This window comes from Cetorhinus maximus, chromosome 18 (assembly GCF_964194155.1).
Source record: "Cetorhinus maximus chromosome 18, sCetMax3.hap1.1, whole genome shotgun sequence".
Classification (NCBI taxonomy): Eukaryota; Metazoa; Chordata; class Chondrichthyes; order Lamniformes; family Cetorhinidae; genus Cetorhinus; species Cetorhinus maximus.
Window position 1 is genome coordinate 74,796,094 of NC_135896.1, and position 20,437 is coordinate 74,816,530.

At 41.0% G+C, this 20,437-nt stretch overlaps 1 protein-coding gene across 23 annotated transcripts in view; it reads left to right on the top strand.

Moving 5' to 3' along the window:
* LOC144693263 (coiled-coil domain-containing protein 9-like) overlaps positions 1-20,437 on the top strand; it is a 273,976-nt gene that overhangs the window by 53,419 nt on the left and 200,120 nt on the right. For all 23 annotated transcript variants that reach the window (XM_078562955.1, XM_078562963.1, XM_078562980.1 and 20 more), the window contains 2 exons: positions 11,662-11,772; positions 12,384-12,488. In XM_078562955.1, the coding sequence (XP_078419081.1) occupies positions 11,662-11,772; positions 12,384-12,488 (216 nt within the window). The remainder of the gene's footprint in view (positions 1-11,661; positions 11,773-12,383; positions 12,489-20,437) is intronic.

Consider the following 20,437-nt stretch of genomic DNA (forward strand, 5'->3'; position numbering starts at 1 on the left):
TAATATTCAGCTCTTCTATTCTTCCTGCCAAAGTGTATAATCTTACATTTTCCCACATTATATTCCATCTGCCAAGTTTTTGCTCACTCATTTAGCCTGTTTACATTCCTCTGTAGACTTTGTGTCATCCCCATCATTTGCCTTCCCACCTATTTTTGTGTCATCTGCAAACTTGGTGATAGTACATTCACTTCCCTCATCCAAGTCATTAATATATATTGTAAATAATTGTGGCCCCAGCACTGTAGCACTCCACTAGTTACAGGTTGCCATCCTGAAAATGCCCCCTTTATCTAAACTCTGTCTTCTATTAGTTAGCCATTCCTCTTTCCATGCTAATATACTATCCCCAAAACCATGGGCTCCTATCTTATTAAGTAGCCTTATGTGCAATACCTTATTGAACGCCTTCTGGAAATCCAAATATATTACATCTACTTTTATCTATGCTGCTTGTTACCATAGAACCATAGAACACTACAGCACAGAAAACAGGCCATTCAGCCCTTCTAGTCTGTGCCAAAATATTATTCCGCTAGTCCCATTGACCTGCACCTAGTCCATAACCCTCCAGACCTCTGCCATCCATGTATCTATCCAATTTATTCTTAAAACTTAAGAGTGAGCCCGCATTTACCACGTCAGATGGTAGCTCGTTCCACACTCTCACCACTCTCTGAGTGAAGAAGTTCCCCCTAAACCTTTCCCCTTTCACCCTAAAGCCATGTCCTCTCGTGTTTATCTCTCCTAATCTAAGTGGAAAGAGCCTACTCGCATTTACTCTGTCTAGACCCCTCGTAATTTTGTAAACTTCTATCAAATCTCCCCTCATTCTTCTACGCTCCAAGGAATAAAGTCCTAACCTGTTTAATCTTTCCCTGTAACTCAACTCCTTAAGACCCGGCAACATCCTAGTAACCAACTCAAAAAATTCTAATAAATTTATCAAGCATGATTTCCCCTTCATGGAGCAGTGCTGACTCTACTTGATTATATTATGGAAAGAATTTTTGGTTCGGCGAGCGGAGGCAGGGCCCGCTCGCTGAGGCGTAAAGTGACGCGGGGTGACGTCGGGCGTCTGTCCTGACGTCACCGCGCGTCATTTAGATTTTCAGCTCGGCGGGCAGGCAGCCGAGTTGGCTGCATGCCCACTGAACTGTAAAAGGCCTATTAAGGCCATTTACAAATTAATTAAACTAATAACCTGAGCTGTCCATCCAACCTTAAGGTTGGCGGGCAGGTGAAGAGCCCAGGTGGCCTTCGCATTTTTCATGGAACCTCATCCACGGGCGGGATGAGGTTTTATGAAGTGTTTATAAATTGAATAAATGCGAAAGAGCGCAGGTCCCAACTTGGGACCCCCCCCACCACCCCCTGCACAGGGAGCACACAGCGCTTCCGGGCCTTAATTGGCCCGACCCCACACAACCCCCCCCGGACGGGGAAAATTCTCCCCTATGTATTTCTAAATGCTCTGCTATTACATCCTTTATAATAGACTCTTAACGTTTTCTCAAGGACAAGCTATCTGGCCTACAGTTACCTGTTTTTTGCCTCCCCTCCCTTTTAGAATAAGGGTGTTAACATTGGTAGTTTTCCAATCCTCTGGGACTTTCCAGAATCTAAGGATTCTTGGAAGATTGTTACCAGTGCATCCACTATTTGTGCAGCTACTTCCTTTAATATCCTAGGTTGCAACCTATTAGGTCCAGGGGACTTATTGACCCCATTATGGGACCCCATGCCCCATTAGTTTCCCTATTACATTTTCTCTAGTGATAGTTGTTGTATTTATTTCCTCCCCTCCTTTTTTGCCCCTTGATTATTTAGATTTTTGGAATGCTATTAGTGTCTTCTACTATGAAGACTGATGCAAAGCGTTTATTCAACTCCTCTGCCATTTCGTGGTTCCCCATTATTATTTCCCCAGCCTCATTCTCTAAGGGGCCTATATTCACTTTGACCTCTCTTCCTTTTTATACATTTAAAAAAGCTCTTACTGTCCGTTTTTATATTACTTGCTAGTTTACCCTCAAAGTTTATTTTCTCCCTGAAGTTCAACAACTTCAGACTATGAACTCTTTCCTCCATTTTGAATTTTTCCCCTAGTGCCAGTCTGCGTCTTGTTCTCATGTTTTTGCTTTCAGACAGCGTTAACCTTTATTCTGCTGTTAACACCTACTCTGACCAAGGTTTGTGTCTTTAATACTATCATTACCACTCCCTTTGCCTGTGTTCCTTAAAATCTTCTTCATTTTACCTCCCCCGGTCTCTTACCTATCCCAGACTTTAACTTTTGATGCACCTGCCCCTTCCCCTTTTTCAACAACATAAAACCCATCACATCCTTACTTCAGCTTCAAACACTAGTCATATTGGACTCAAAATATTAACTCTGTTTCCCTCTCCACAAACGTTGCTAGGCCTTCTAGGGTTCTCCACTACTCTGTTTTATATTTCTTTGCAGCCTCTGTGTCCTCTCCACAGTTTTCCTTTCCACATAGGTTTGTATCATTTGTAAACTTAGATACATTATTCTCTATCTCTTCATCTAAGTCATTAATATAGGTTGCAAATAGCTGAGGCCCCAGCACTGATCCTTGCAGCACTCCATTATTCACTGCCTACCAACTTGAAAATATCCTGTTTTTGCTGACTCTTTGCCTCCTGTCAGTTAACCAATTGACAATCCAAGGTAACATATTGCCCCCAATGCAATGAGCCCTTATTTTGCCTGTTATCCTTTTGTCTGGCACCTTATTGAATGTCTTTTAGAAACCCAGGTACTACATCTACTCGTCCTGCTTTACTCCACCGGTCACATGCTCAAAAAACTCTAACAAATTCGTCAAACAGGATTTCTTTTTAGTAAAACCATGTTGACTTGTTCTGATCATACTATGTTTTTATAAGTGCATTGTTAAGACTTCCTTAATGGATTCTGGCATTTCCCAACAACTGATGTTAGGCTAACTGGGCTGTACTGCCTGTTTTCTCTCTCCCTCCTTTCTTGAAAAAGCGGTGTTCCATTTGCCAACTTCCAACCTGATGGGACTGTTCCTTAATTTAAGGAATTTTGGAAAATCATAGCAAGTATATCCACCATCTCTGCAGCTCTCTGTTTTAGAGCCCTGGGGTGTAGGTCATCAGGTCCTGAGATTTGTCGGATTTTAGTCCCTTAAATTTGTCCAATAGTTTTTTCTGCTGATATTAACTTAATTTCCTCACTTTTTTTAGTCTCTAGGTTACCTTATATTTCTGCTATGCATTTGTGTCTTATACTGTGAAGACAGACACAAAATATCTCTTCAATGTTTTTGCCATTTCCTCAACCCCCCATGATGATTTCTCCTGAATGCTTCTAAGGGACAAGCTTCAGCTACTGTCTTTTTAGATATGTGTAAAAGTGCTGACAATCTATTTTTATATTGCTGACTAATTTACTCTATTTTAGACCTTTTTATCAACTTTTTGATGGCCTTTTGCTAGTTTCTAAAACATTCCCAATCCTCAGTCTTACTGCTGTCCTTGCAACATAAGCCTTTTTTAATCTAATACTATTCCGTTAGCCACAGATGTGTCTTTCTTACTGAGTTTTTGTCTTTCAATGGGATGTGTTTTTTGTTGAACATTTTGAATTGTTTCTTTGAATGAACTGTGGGAAGCATTCACTGCCACACCTTTTGGTCTGTTTACCTAATCAACCTTACCAGTTCTGCCCTCACACCTATGTAATTCGCTTTGTTTAAAATTCTTGTTTGTGATTGGAGTATTCACATTCAAACTTATTGTGAAACCATTGAATTCCATTTTCACTATTCCCAATGGATCTTTTACTATGACATTACTAATTAATCCTGCCTCATTGCACAATGCTAAGGTCTAAGATAACTTTACCCTTCGTTGGTTCCATAATGTATTGCTCCAGGAAACCATCACAAAAACATTCAACAAACTCATCTTCTAGACCACCCTTGCCAGTTTGCCCCAGACTGTGAAGATTAAAGTCCCCCCCACAATTATTACATTGCCAGGTCCAATGTCCTCACAAGATGGTTTGCTAGTGCTGTTGGGAAGGATTTGAATGAACTTGGCAAGTGGGTTGAGAACCTGGATGCAGCACTAGAAAGGAGAAACAATGTGCATAAAGAATTGAGAGAGACTAGAGTAAGAGATAGTAAGGTATTAGGTAGGGTCAGAGCAAGAGGAAAGGCAATAAGACATTTACTGTGCATATATGTGAATGTACGGTGTGGTAAATAAAGTTGGTGAGTTGCAGGTGCAGATAGGCATGTAGGAATATGATAATGTGATGGTACTGGACATTTAGCTCAAAAAAGACAGGAAATGGGTATTAAATATTCCTGGATACAATGTTTTCAGGAAGCTATGGAAGGAAAGAAAGGAGGAGGGTGGCAATATTGATTAAATGGAATATTATAGTGTTGGAAAGAGGATTTCTTGGAGGAGTCAAGGACAGAATCTATTTGGTTAGGGTTAAGAAACAATGGAGGTACCATTATGCTACTGGATGTATTCTACAAGGCACCAACTAGTGGGAAAGATGCAGAGGAGAAAATATGCGGGGAAACTACAAAGGTATAAAAACTATAGAGTAGTTATGATGTGGAACTTGAATTAACCTATTATAGATTGGTACAGTAATGGTCTAAAGGGAAGAGAGGAGGAAGAGTTTCTGAAGTTGGTTCAGGAGAATTTTCTAGATCTGCATGTCTCTGGCCCAAAAAGGAAGGAGGTATTACTGGATCTGGTTTTGAGTAATGAGGTGGGTGAAGTTGATCAAGTGTCAGTAGAGGAACATTTGGGGCACACTGATCATAGTATCATGGGGTTTAGATTAGCTATGGAAAAGAGCAAGTAGCAATTGAGAATAAAAATACACAATTGGAGGAGGTCCACTTTCAGTAGGGCGAGAATGGATCTGTCCCAGGTAAATTGGAATCCGAGATTGACAGGGGAAACTTTTGAAATACAGCTAATTGCTCCTTTAGAGGAGCTGGTTGAGATATATTCCCACACAAAGGAAAGGTAGCACAACCAAAGCCAGAGCTCCCTGGGTGATGTTAAAATATGAAGTTTCTAAGATTGTTTTTAGACTGTCTCTTTAGGGTAAAATGGAGGAATGAAGGCAGTCATGTGACCTGTTCTGAGTTCTGTCCAAAAACAAGCTTGGATGGCTTGATTGTTAAAGGTTAAAGCGGGGCCCAGATTGTTTTACTAGGAAGAAAGTGTAAGATATTCACACTTGCAAACAGTGATCTGAGCAGCTGTGCTGACCGCGGATAGAATATTAGTCTCCAGATCTCAAGGAGGGGTTAGGAATGTCAGAGTTTGTAAATGGTCATACTTTAAACTGTCTATTTAATTCCAAGATAAAATGGAGTTTGGTTGGGGGGGGGGGGGGTCTAGAGGAGCTAATTAGCATTTCTACCTGGATACAAGGCCCATGTGTTTAATGTTGTCATGGAGATGGGCGTTGAGAGGGGAAGGGTCCATAGGAATCCATTGTAAAATCAGTTTGCAGGTTTTCTTAAATATCACTGAACCTCTCAGACACGGTCAGTCTGAAAGAATCTGAGAAGGAGAGCAGAAAGATAGAGGCAGTTAGTTCTGCATCTTAAGCAGAGAAAATGTTGGTCCTGTTGGCCACTATGCAAATCGGGGGTGGGAGCTCGTGCTCCGATTGAAGAAACTGAGTTTGTGAGGATTTAAAACAGACTGGATGATTTGCCAAGCTTGGCTAGAGGGAAGAATCTCCAATTGATCCCTCACCATGAAAGTCAGTTCTGGGATTAGGAGTTGCCCAGCTGGAAAAGGAAAAGAAAGGAAGCAAGGCCACAGGAGCAAGAATCTGAAGGGTCCACTTAAGAGATAATGTAAAGTACAACCGTAACACGTGATTTTCAGATGTGTGAACATTTAAATGGAGAAAGTTCCTTTCCTAGCTTAAAGTATAAGTTGTTTACAAAAATAATGTTTAGTTAATGTTGCTTTTAATTATTTTGTTACAGTAAAAGTCTTAAACTTGAAATGTTGTGACATCTTTTCAATCGATGACTGGAAGTTAAAATTTCTTTTTAAAAGTTATTAATCCGTATGGGGACCAAAGCAATGATGAAACAGTGAGAGGATAAGATGAAGTAGAAAAGGGTGCATATGATAATTCAAATGAGGCTGAATATATAATGTTCAGAGGGAAAGTGAAAAAGGAAATAAGAGAAGAGAGTATGGGAAGAGACTGGAAGTTAACATAAAAAGAATTCATAAGTCTTCCATAACTATATAAATAGTAAAAGGATAGTAAGAAGACGATTGGGGCCAATTAGGGACCGAAAAGGGGATCAGTGCATGGAGGCAGAGGGTGTGGCTAAGATACTAAATTTGCATCTATCTTTACCAAGGAAGAAAGTGCTGCCAAAGTCATATTAAATGAGGAGGTAGTTGAGATACTGGATGGGCTAAAAATTGATGAAGAGGTGGTATTAAGGTATGAGAAAGACTGGCTGTACTTGGTTGTTGTGTCCTCAGGATCAGATGGAATGCATCCAAGGATTGAGGGAAATGAGGGTGAAAATTGGGGAGGCATTGGCCACAATCTTTAAATTCTCCTTAGACACGGGTGGTGCTAGAGGACTAGGGGCATAGAGACATAGCATGAGTAGGCCATTCGGCCCCTCGAGCCTGCTCCACTGTTCAACTAGATCATGGCTGATCTACCTCAATGCTACTTTCCTGCACTAGCCCCATACCCCTTGATATCTTGAATGTCTATAAATCTGTTGATCCCTGGCTTGAACATGACTAAAAATGTTGGAAGATGATCACTAATGCATCCACCGTCCCTATGGCCACCTCCGGATGTAGATCATCAAGCCCAGGGGATTTATGAACTTTCAGTCCCATTAATTTCTCCAGTACTGGTTTAAAAAAAAAAATACTGATTCCTTTCAGGTCCCTAATCTCGCCAGTCCCTTGATCCTCTAGTACGTCAGGAAGGTTTTTTGCATCTTCCTCCGTGAAGACAGGCACAAAGTATTTTAGTTTCTCTGCCTTATTCCCCATTATAAATTCTGCTTTCTTTGCCTGTAATGGGCCCTCATTTGTCTTTGCTAATCTTTACCATTTTACATATCAATGGAAGCTTTTACATTCAATTTTTATGTTTCCCGCTAATTTACTTTCACATTCTGTTTCCTCTTTCTTTATCGGTTTCTTGGTCTTCCTTTGCTAAAATCTAAAATGCTCCCAATCCTCAGGCTTACTACTTTTATAAGCCTTTTCCTTTGATCTAATGCCGTACAATCCTTAACTTGTTAGCCATTATTGTATCACTTTTCCTGCAGGGTTTTTGTGCCTTAATTGAATTTAAATTTGTTTTAAACGCCAACCATTGCCTGTCTACCATCATACCGTTTTAGTATAGTTTCCCAATCTAACACAACCAACTTGCCTCTCATACCTTCATGGTTTCCTTTGTTTAGAGTTCAAACCCTAGTTTTGGATTGAACTACATCACTTTCAAACTTTATGTAAATCTATCAAATTATAGTCACCTTCCCTAAAGGCTCCTTTACTACAACATTATTAATTGGCTGTTTCTCACTGCACAATACTAGATCTGAAATAGCCTGTTCTCTAGTTAGTTCCTGAACATACCACTCTAGAAAACCATGTCACATACACTCCACGAATATGTGCTTCACGGCACAAGTGCTAATTAGGTTTATCCCGTGTATATGTAGATTGAAGTCCCCATGATTACTATATTAGCTTGTTACATGTATCTCTAATTTCCTGATTTATACAGTGCCCTACATGACCAATACCATGTGGTGGCCTGTAAACAACTCCAACAATATTTTCTGCCCCTTGCTGTTTCTTTGCTCCACCCAAACTGATTCTACGTCTTGATCTTCTGATCCAAGATGCTCTCTAACTAATGTACTGATCTCATCCTTTATTAACAGCGCTACCCCGCCTCCTTTTCTTTTTTGCCTATCCTTTCTTAATGCCGAATACCCTTGAATGTTCAGTTCCCAGCCTTGGTCACCCTGTAGCCATGTCTCTGTAATAGCAATTAGGTCATATGTGTTTACTTCTACTTGCGCTGTCGTTTCATCTACCTTGTGAATTCTGTGAGCATTCAGATAGAGTGCCTTTAATTCTGTCTTTTTATTATTTTCACAACCTTTAGCCTTATTTGCTGGCACACTGTGAAGTTTATACGCTGCCCTTTCCTGCTGTGCTCTGATTACCATTTTCCTTATTGTTACTTTGCTCTCTTGCCTTCTCCTCTTTAATTTATCACATCTTGCCTCTACTATTTAGTTTAAAGCCCTCTCTACCACCCTAGTTATATGACTTGCCCAGACTGGAGAAATGCAAATGTTATACCTTTATTTAAAAAAAGGAGCTTGGATAAACCCAGTAGCCATAGGTCAGACAGTTCTACCCCAGTATTGGGAGAGCTTTGAGATGATACTTGGGGACAAAATTAATAGTCACTTGGTGTTGCTTAATAAAGGAAAGCTAACATGGATTTGTTAAGGGCAAATCCTGTTTTATGGACTTGATTGCATTCTATGATGAGGTAACAAAGTTGGTTGATGAGGGTAATGTGATTGATATGGTGTATGTGGACTTAAAGGCTTTTGTTAAAATTGCCACACAATAGGCTTGCCAACAATTTTGAAGCCTTGGAATAAAAGGGATAGTGGCAGCATGAATGCAAAGTTGTCAAAAGTGACAGAAAACAGTGTTTTGGTGAAAAGTTGTATTTTGGACTTGAGGAAGATGTATAATGGAGTTCTCTAGAGGTAAGTATTAGGACCACTGTTTTTCTTAATATACCTTAGTGAGCTGGACTTGGGTGTACAGGGCACAATTTCAAAATTTGCAGATGACATAAAACATGAAAGTATGGTGAACTGTGAAGGGGGTAATAATAGATTTCAAGAGGACATAGGCTGGTGGAATGGGCAGATGGGAGACAGATGAAATTTAATGCAGAGAAATGTGAAATGATACATTTTGGTAGGAAGCAAAAGGCAAGAGAATATAAAATAACTGGTATAGCTCTGAAGTGTGTGCAGGAACAGAGACACCTCAGGGTGTACATGCACAATTTGTTGAAGGTGGCAGGGCAGGTTGAGAAAGTTAAAAAGGCATATGGGATTCGGGGCTTTATAAAGTGAGACACAGAATACAAAAGGAAGAAAGCTATGCTGAGCCTTTATAAACCACTCAGTTAGTCTCAAATTGAATATTATGTCCGATTCTGGGCACTGCACTTCAGGAAAGATGTGAAGGCATTAGAGAGGGTGCAGAAAAGATTTAAGAATGGTTCCAGGGCTGAGGCACTTAAGTTACATGGATAAATTGATGAAGCTGGGGTTGTTCTCCTTAGTGAAGATTGAGGAGAGTTTTGACTCAAAATCATGGGGAATCTATACAGTAGATAGAGAGAAACTGTTCCCATTGACAGAAGGGTTGAGGACAAGAGTTCATTGATTTCAGGCAATTGGTATAAGAACCACATGATGGACCATGTATTTGCACATTGAGTGGTTAGGACCTGGAATTCGTTGCCCTGAGAGGGGTGTGGAGGCAGATTCAATCATGGCTTTCAAAAGGGATTTATTTAACCAGCTGAAGAGAAAATATTTGCAGAGCTATGGGGAAAGGGTGGGGCAATGGGACTTGGAGAGCTGGTACTGACACTACAGGTAGAATGGTCTCCTAAGTTGTAACCATTCTATGATCCTGTGATCCAATGAATTTATAGCATAAAATTAGACCATTTGACCCAACTCGACTGCTGTGTTTACGCTGCACCTAAACTTATCCTACTTCAACTAATCCTATCACCATACCCTTCTACTTCTCTATTCCTTGTGCCTTTGTCCAGCCTCCTGTTAAGAATATCTGTTATTTGCCTCAATTACTCCATAGGGTAGTGAATTCCACAATCTAACAACTCTTTGAATCAAGAAATGTCTCCTGGATGTATTTGTGACTAACTTATCCTCATGATCTCTTATTTTGAACTGCTCACAACGGGAGCCATTTGATGTCACGTTGAAGTCCTACTACATAATTTTAAAGCAGCCATTCAGCCTTCTCTTTTCTCGTGAAAAGAACCCCATCCTGCTCAATATTTCCTAATAGACTATAACTATCAGCACATACTTTTCATAGATTTTTCTGTAACCATCCATGCTCTAACTTTGACTATCAATGGAAATTATTATTTTGCTGGATGGAAGTTTGAAATTTTAGAAGCAGAAAAGATAATTTGGTCAACACCCTATCTCCATTTGGTTAATCTAAACCTACCCTCCTGCCTTTTCTGAACTTTTCAATCTCCACAACAGTACCCACTTATTTTACGAAGCCATCTCCATATAATGTCGATATTTTTATGCAGACACTTTCTGTCTGTAAACTGGGCTTCCTACTGCCACAAATTTTAATCAGATTTTTTAATGTCAATATTTAACATTGAAAATACCATTGAATTCCTTATCTAAACAGGTTCTGGTAGCTCTCCAGTTATGGATTGCACCCAGGAGCTTTGCATGGGCAACTCTGTAAGAGATCTACTAGTTTATTTTGATATATTTCAATGTCCTCGCCTGCTATTTTCATTTCTGTGCGTTACTACCTGTGTTAAATATTTGCCTAATTCCTATTTTAGAATCATAGGACTTGATTTTATGTCTAATGAGTAGATGTCATGGACGGATGCGGAAATGGGCATGTCTTCCACTCCCGCCCAGTCTCATGGCTCTGCAGTGATTTAACACCCATTGGGACATTAATTACCTTGAGGTGAGACATCTGCCCCATCTGGGGAGGAAGTCCCATTTCCTTGAACTGTTGGCCAATCAGGTGGCCTGGTCTCAGCAGCACCATTGAGAATGGTGACCACTGCTGGGGCTGTGTCCAGTCCCCAACAACGTTTGTCGCAGAAGCCAGATGCAAGGTAAAGAGGTGGGTGGGGGTGCAGTGTGGATTACCAAGGCCAGGCTGGCAGGCCCTGGCGAGGAGACTAGGGGGATTGAGGGAATTGCAGGGGTTGTGTGGAGCTGGGGGTGGGGGGGGTTGGGGAGAGAATTGCAGGGGTTGCGTGGAGCTTGGGAGAGCCTCCAATAAAACGGGGCCCATAAAAGAAGCAGTCCCTTTTCCTTCCCGAAGCCCAAGCAGTGTTACCTGCTGGCTTTCCGTCCCTTTGCTGGCCTCAACTTGTCGCCGCGAAATAGCGGTGGAGGCAGGAAATGGCCATTTAAGAGCCTCAATTGACACACGGGTGAGCCTCCCCCAGGTGGTGGGGGCAGCAGCAGTCGGAAAGGCGTACATGGCATTTTATGGGCTCCCTGGCCTGCGAACCTTCCCGCCCGGGAGTGTAAAATTCTGCCCATAGAACAACAGGAGGTGGTTATTTGGCTCATCATGCCTGTGCTGGCTGTTTGAAAGAACTAGCCCATTTTTCCCACTCCGCATTCCCCATAGCCCTGCAAATTTTTCCTTTTTAACTATATCCAAATTTTTCACCATGTTTCCTGATATTTTGTAACTTCGCTCTGTGTGAATTAATCAACACTGATGCTGCTGACGTATGTTCCATCCTTTCCTTTCTAGGATGCAGCAGTGGATGTAATTTTAAAGACGAAGGAAGAGAAGGATGCGGAACTAGATAAAAAGATAGAAGCTTTGCGGAAAAAGAATGAAGTACTTATGAAAAGATATCAGGTATTTATTAAAGCTAATTTTGCTTTATGCTGCAATGTTGGTTCCATTTTTCTCCTCATTCCCTCTCTCCAAACTGCATTTGTGCTTGTTTCTCCTTGGTTTGGCAGCAGTATTGACTGTTACTATCATATTGTGAAATGTTTTGAGTTTTTATTCAGCTTAAATTAAATTTTCAAAACAAGCACACGATCAAAAAGTAAACAGTAGATTGCCATTTTTTAACTTTTAAGTGCAAATCATATTGTCATTTGAGCTGTTATATCTGATTTTGCAGTAGCCGTGTTTGATATTTTGAAACATAAAAGTATAGTATGCAGCTCAAGACAAGACTATCATGTTTATTTAGGATACTATGATACTGGTGCTGTATTAAAATTAACATACTGTTTTAGGGAGGTGCAAATGCAATTTAGACTTCTGGGCTGTTGTTTACTTTTGAAATTAGTGTACATTCACTTATCCCAACTTCTACCCTTACCAGTAACAGTGATCTTAGTGAGGTTTGACAAGTTGTCCTTCACTATATGGATTGAAGGGGCAACCTAAGGTTGGGCTGCAAAGAGCTTTGATTCCTGTTAACTTCTAATGGCAGTGGTATTTGATTATTGCAGGAAATTGAAGAAGACAAAAAAAGGGCAGAACTGGAGGGAATGGCTGTCACCACTCGAAAAAACAGACCCGAAAATCTCACCATCACTATTACAAAAGCCCCAAATGTAAGTTATATTTTAATATTGTTGTAAGCCTGTATATTTATTCGTCCTGTAGTATGTGACCAACTAGATTTCCATGGATGACAGTAGGTATTAGAGGTTTACAGGGGAAGACAGAAAAAAAATTGTTTTTTGAAACAATTTGCCGCCATGATATTCTTGTATCCTTTCCTTCTGCTTTTTTTCCCTGCCATCTCTTGTGATAGCAAAAGCATAGATTTATGTCACAGAACTAGACTGATGGATTTTGAACAATTTTGAATTGTAAGCTGGAACAAACTATTGTAACCTGTGGATCATTAGTGAGGAATAACATTGGTTATACTACATATTATAAATAATGAAGACAATTTGTCACTTGAGTTCATCAATGCAGAAAAAACTACTTTGGATTCTACCTCCTTTCTCCTTCCAACCACCCCCCAAACCCCATATCCACATCTCTACGCTCCCACATCAATCACAACATCAAGCTCTTTGTGTTAATAATTATGTTGAACTGCTTTTGACATCAGTCTTAAATTTTCATTTTGCTAGTTCTGTTGGATTATGTTCTGGATTTACCTCCTTTATGCTATTCACAATTTTATACATCTTTTGAGACCATCCAGTCACCTTGGGCAGAATTTAGTTTTTGCAACATGAGACCCTCACTGATTGGAGAACCAGTGGAAGATGCACACTGCTTCTGTGGCGCAGGTCATACGTGATTTAAGTGTACTCAGGCACTCAATTGGCCAGCGCCAGGCCTCCCATAGTATCAAGGACCCTGGAGGGCAAAACCCCGCCCTGAGAGCTGTTGACCAATTTACATTGCTGGCAGCGCTACTGGGAGTGGTGGCTATTGCTGGTAATGCTCCAAGGCCCACCCCGAGGATCTCCACTGGATTCCTGGAGACAGGTGAGTGAGGTGGGATGGGTTCACCAGAAGTAAAGGGAAGGGGGTTTCGAGGCAAGGACAGGGGCGTGGCCTTCAGCCCAACAATACCTCCCTTCCTGAAGTTCGGGCTTTGAGTTGGTGTCAACAAGGAAGCCCTCCACCCCAACAAGTCCAAACCCAATAGGGATTGCTAGGCAGCCTTCGGGAGATTTGTGTGAGTTCTGTTAAATTCCTGATCCACCACTAAATTTCATTGGGGTCAGGGATAAATGATATCAAGTGGCTTGTTAATGAGCCTAACTGGCATCCCGCCACCAGCGGGCTGGATTCCTGTGTTGGGCCTTCCCATCTCCAGCTTAATTGGGGACGATTTACATGACCCTGGAAATTGAATGTGGGTACTCCTGCCCAATTCTCCCCGCATCCCGCCCCTCCCTCCCCCCCACCACGCCTTCATACCGACTCCTGTGGGCTCCACTAATTTCATCCTTTCTTTCAAGTCTTGCATTCATTCAAAGGAGTGTGTCGTCACAGAAGTGACTGTATAACTTTGGAGTCAGCTTCTAATCAGCCTTGGTATCATTTGTCAAGCAGTGCAAGATGGTTGGAGGCAGTCTCCTAGAAGCAACTCACATGGTTCTTTTGAATTTTTTTTGGACTTTTTATATAAATTGAGGTTTTTTTTATTGATATAACATGTATCAGCCTGTTGTCTTCCAACACTGAAAATAGTCACTGAGTAAATTCTATTGTGGCCACACATGAATATAGTTATCTCATGGTAGACAAATAGCGATGCAGTTTAAACTGATCTTACTGGCTGTGCTTCACATGATAGATACCAGCCTCATTTGAGATTGAAATAAAAGTTTCCTCGGAAAATTGTTAATTAGACTGTTACAAAAGAGTCAATGCTATCTATGTTTACTGCTTTCCAGAAAGGATTATCTGATTAGAAAAGGCTATAAGGTAAAGCATCATGCAGAGATGGTCAGATGGATTGTGAAAAACCTCAAGAAGTTCCAAGGTGTGTCAGAGTGGCATAACCATACAAAAATAGACGCCGAGTTAAAGGGGGAGATATTTGGAGGAGTGATCAAAAATTTAAGAGGTAGATTTTCAGGAGGAGAGTGATGTGAAAGAGGTCTAGGGAGGGAATTTCAGAGTGTGGATCCTGAACTGGTGTCAATTTGGGCCAAGGAAGGGGTGGGGGATGCACAGATCCAGAATTATAGGAATAGATAGTTTTGGGAGGATTGTAGGGCTGGAGGGGGTTATGAAGATAGAGATGCATCAGGCAATGAGAATTTTATATTGGATGCATTGGAGGCCTGGAAGTCAACTTAGTGCAAAAAAATGAGAGCGGTGGGTAGACCTAGGATGCATCCCATCCTTTTTGTTTAGATCTATACTTTGTGTATTTGGCTTGATTCTATATTATAAATCTTACGTTTGTCATATGTCTTCATTTTCTATTTTAATTTGAATCTCTATGCATTTAGTCATCCAGGAAACCTTAGTTTTCATAGAAACCATAGCACAGAAGGAGACCGTTTGGTCTGTCATGCCCATGCTGGCTCTTTGGGGTTAAGTATGACTAATCTTTCAAAAGCCCGTTTTTGTCCATGCTTCTGTAAGTTCCTCAACCTCAAGTCCTGTCCAACTCCCTTTTCGAATTATTTATGTAATCGGCTTAGACCACCGTTTCAGGCCAGTGTTCCAGATCCTGATAACTGAGTGAAAAAAATTCAGTTCATCTAGATATTTTTTCCAATGATTTAAAATCATTGATCTATTATCTATTCTATCAGAAGTGTTGATCATCTTTAAAACCTCAAATAGTTCACCTATTTATCTTCTCAGCTCCATGGAGAACTTGTCCTAACTTTTCCAACCACTCCTCACAACTGAAGTCCCTGATCCTGGGTAACATACTGGTAAACTCCTTCTATACCCTTTCTAGGCCTTGACATCTTTTCTGAAATGTGACCCACAGTGGAAAGATACACTTGCATTGGAGGCAGTACAGTGAAAGTTCACTAGATTGGTGCCTGGGATGAGGAGCTGAGTAAATTGGATCTATATTCTTTGGAATTTAGAACAATGAGATATGATTTCATTGAAACATTCAAGGTTATGAAGGGACTTTGCAGGGTGGATACTGAGATGTTTTACTCCCTATCTAGGGTATCTAGAAAAAGGGGGCACAATTTCAGGGTAAGGGGCCGGTCATTTAGGACTGAGATGAGGGCTGTGAATATTTGACTCCTCTACCCCGGAGGGTTGTGGGTACACCATCATTTGGTGTCTAAGGGATTCAAGGGACATAGAGAGCCGGTGGGAAAGTGGAATTGAAATCCAAGATTAGCCATGATTGTACTGAATGGTGGAGCAGGCTTGATGGGCTGTATAGTCGTCTCCTGCTCCTATTTCTTATGTCCTTATGTTTAGTACTGGACAAGCAGCTGCTTAACCAGTAATTTATATAGTCATTGCATGAACTCTTATTTTTACTGTTGGAATCATATCTCTCAAGACTGAATTTTTCTTTTACAAAGTGGAAGGACTTGGCATTATTTGTACATTGAGCTGCTGACCTGGGTTTTTTTTCTCAAAAGGTCATAAGTTCACCTTGGAACTGTCAACAAACAGGCCTCTTCCCAGAAATCAGCTGAACTTTATGGTACTTGAGATCTGGGGAAGAATTTTCCCCTTGTCGGTGGAGGGGAAGGGCAGGAGTGGGCGCATGCAGACGCGCCTCCGATCGGGGGCGTGTTGCCATTTTACGTGGGTCGGCCAATTAAGGCTATGCGCTCCCTGTGCAGGTGGGGGGATTCCCTCAGCTGAGAGCAGCTAAGTGCTGCCTCGGGGAGATGGGTGCCAAATTTAAAAATGGTAAATGTACAAAAATAAAATTTCCCTGACATGTCCCCTCATGTGATACTGTCACATGAGTTGGGACATGTCCATCACTTTTAATCAAACTTTTATTAAATTTTTAAAAACCCTCATGAAATCTCATCCCGCCCGTGGATGAGGTTTCATGCTTTTTCTGAAGCCCGCCAGGGCTCCCGGCCTGCCCGCCTACCTTAAGGTTAGATGGGCAGGTCCATTAATTAGTTGAATTAGTTTTTAAATGGCCTCAATAGGCTGTTGACAGGTCGGCAGACGCACAGCTGATTCGGCTGCGCTCCCGCCGACCTGAAAATTGAAATGACGCTGGGTGATGTTGGGAGTTCCGCCTGATGTTATCCCACCCACCCCCTCACCGACCTAAATATCCTGGCCCTGGTTTTGTTTTGAACTGTAATTACTTTAATTGATGGGGAAAAAAACTGAAGAAAACCAAAGGCTGGTAACTTGCTGGAAATCGCATGGCAGAGAGAAAAAAAAACTTAAGTTTTAAACCTGCTGGTTTTGAAGGCAGTCATGTTGGGGAACAAGCTGAGGAAGGAAGGCTACTCTAACTGGTGCTCTGTCTCTACCTTGCCTAAAAATTGTGTGGGGCTATCAACCTCCAGCCAGAGAACCCTCACCTGAGTATAACTGGTCTGCATTTGGATCTGCAAAGCTGAGACCAGTCGGTGAGACCTTCCAGATGTCCACCTGGACCAGTGGCCCGTCTTCACATGAGGGAATTCCATGTCAACAGCGTTTGGATGCTGCGAACTTTATCCTTTATTTTATAACGCCCATCCTCTAAAGTCCATCACGGCAGAGAGACACTTATCTGTTCTTCCTTTGTTTGCCTGTATGTGTGTGTTTGCTGGGCAAGTTCTTTAGGAAGAGATGGATAGCTATACTTCCCAATTATAATTGTGTGTTAACCCGTTGTAACTTGTTAAAAAGTTTTGTTTTATAATAAACAACCATTCTGAGTTTATTGAAAGAAGCCTGGTTAAAGACTTTTTTTTTATTCTGGACACAGTAGGGGAAATTGGCTATTTTGGTGAGAAAATTAAACTTTTAAATTAATGATATGGCCTGCACTCCTCTCATTTTGGTCACAGCATTATATTCTGTGCTTGTATTTATAAACTCAGTTGCTTTTTTAACCACCTTATCAACTTAGGTAAATCCTTAAAAGTAATAGGGTATGTGGACACCAAGGGTCTCTGCCAACATAACACAAGAAATAGGACCAAGAGAAGACCATGAAGCCCTTTGAGCCTACTCTGCCATTCAATGTGATTATTGCTGTTCTTGAGCTTCAACTCCACTTCCCTGTCCATGATCTAGATCCCTTGATTCCCTGAGAGATCAAAAAGCGTGCTTGGCCTTAAATACAAACATAGGAGCTTATGAGCAGGAGTAGGCCACTCGACCCCTTGAGCCTGCCCCGCCATTCAATAAGATCATTGCTGATCTGATTGTAACCTCAACTGCACATTGCCACCTATACCTGATAATCTCTCACCTCCTTGCTTATCAAGAATCTATCTACCCCTGTCTTAACAATATTCAAAGACTCTGTTTCCACCGCATTTTGGGGAAGAATGCTCCAAAGACACTCAATCCTCCGATAGAAATTTTTTTTCCTCATCTCTGTCTTAAATGGGTGACCCCTTAATTTTAAACTGTGACCCCTAATTCAAGATTCTCCCACTAGAGGAAACACCCTTTGTACATCCACCTTGTCAAGACCCCTCAGGATCATATGTTTCAGTCAAATTGCCTCTTACTCTTCTAAACTGCAGCGGAGCCTAGCCTGTGAAACTTTTACTCATAAGGCAACCTGCCCATTCCAGGTATTAATCTAGTAAATCTTCTCTGAACTGCTTCCAACACATTTACATCCTTCCTTAAATAAGGAGACCAATACTGTACACAGTACTCCAGACGTGTGGTTTCACCAATGCCCTGTATAACTGAGGCATAACCTCCCTACATTTGTATTCAATTTCCCTCGCAATAAATGGTAACATTCTATTAGCTTTCCTAATTACTTGCTGTACCTGCATACTAACCTTTTGCGATTCATGCATGAGAACGGCCAGATCCCTCTGCACCTCAACTCTGCAATCTCTCACTGGTTTCTTTATTATTCTTGCCAAAATGGACAATTTCTCATTTTCCCACATTATACTCCATTTGCCAGATCTTTGCCCACTCACTTAACCTATCTATATCTCTTTGTCCTCTTGTCATCCTTATGTCCTCTTCACAGCTTACTTTCCTACCTATCTTTGTCATCAGCAAATTTAACAACCATACCGTCAGTTCCTTTGTCCAAGTCATATACATAAAATTGTAAACAGTTGAGGCCCCAGTACTGATCCCTGTGACACACCACTAGTTACATCTTGCCAACCAGAAAATGATCAATTTATGCCTACAGTTTCCTGTTAGCTAGCCGATCTTCTATCCATGCCAATATGATACCTCCTACATGTTGAGTTTTATTTTCCATAATAACCTTTGATGTGGCAGCTTATCAAATGCCTTCTGGATTCTAAGTACAGTACATCCACCAATTCCCCTTTATCCACAGCACATGTTACTACTTCAAAGAACTCCAATAAATTGATTAAACATGATTTCCCTTTTATAAAACCATGTTGACTCTGCCTGATTACCGTACATATTTCCATGTGCCCTGCTATAATGTCTTTAATAATAGCTTCTAATATTTTCCACTGGCAGATGTTAAGCTAGCTGGCCTGTAGTTTTCTGTGTCTCTCCCTTTTTGAATAAAGGAGTTACATTCACTATTTTGCAAACGAATGGAACCTTCCCTGAATCTCTAGGGAATTTTAGAAAATTAAAACCAATGCGTGAACTATCTCACTTGACACTAATTAGACCCTGGGATGAAGTACATCAGGACCCAGGAAATTGACAGTTCAAAAATTTGCTCAGTACCACTTCCGTGGTGATTGTAATTTTCTTGAGTTCCTCCCTCCTTCCATTTCCTGTTTTATAGCTATTTGTGATGTTGCTTCTATTGTGAAGGCCAATGCAAAACACCTGTTCAATTCATCTGCCATCTCCATATTTTCCATTATTAATTCCCCAGACTCTTTCTATAGGACCAACACTCAATTTCTTAACTTTCCTTTTTTAAGCATCTATGGAAACTCTTACTATCCATCTTTATATGTCTGGATAGCTTTCTCTCGTACTCTAATTTTTTCCACCTTATTAATCTTTGTCAATCTTTGCTGTTTTTACATTCTGTCCAATATTCTGACCTGCCACCCATCCTTGTTCAATTATATGCTTTTTCTTTAAGATTGATACTATCTTTGACTTTTTTAGTTAACCATGCATGGCGGATCCTCCCCTTGGAATTTTTCTTTCTCCTTGGAATGTCTCTATTATTCCATTCCAACCTAGTTTGCCAGCTCACTGTAGTTAGCTCTGCTTTCATACCCTCCTAATTGTCCTTATTTAAGTTTAAAATACTCGTCTCCCTCAAAATTCAATCATATTATGATTGCAGGTACCTAGGGGTGCCTTCACTGAGGCCATTAATTAATCCTATCTCGTTATGCAGTATTCCAGCCTGCTCTCAGGTTGGCGCCAGAGCGTGCTGCTCTAAGAAACAATCCCAAAAACATTCTATGAATTCCTCCATAGGCTACCTTTGCCTATGTAGATTAAAATCTCCCATGGTTAGCACCGTATCATTCTGACAGGCTCCCGTTATTTCTTCCTTTATACCTTGTCCTACTGTGTGGGTACTGTTACAGAGCCTGTACACCACTACCACAAGTGACTCCTTGTGTTTATGATTTCTCTATCCAAATCGCTTCTCCATCCTGGTTTCCTGAACTTGGGTCATCCCTCTCTATTGTGCTAATACCATCATTAATTAACAGAGCCACCTCTCCACCTTTTCCTAGCTTCCTGTCCTTCCTAAATGTCATGTACTCTTCAATATTCAGGTCCCAATCTATGTCATCCTGCAGCAATGTCTCTGTAATGGCAATTTGATCGTACTTATTTATTTCTATTTGTGCAATCAGTTCATCTGTTTTGCTTCGAATGCTACATGCATTCAGATACAGAGCCTTTAGTTTTGCCCTTTAATTATTTTTGGAATCTCTAGCTTTATCTGCCGAGTCACTCT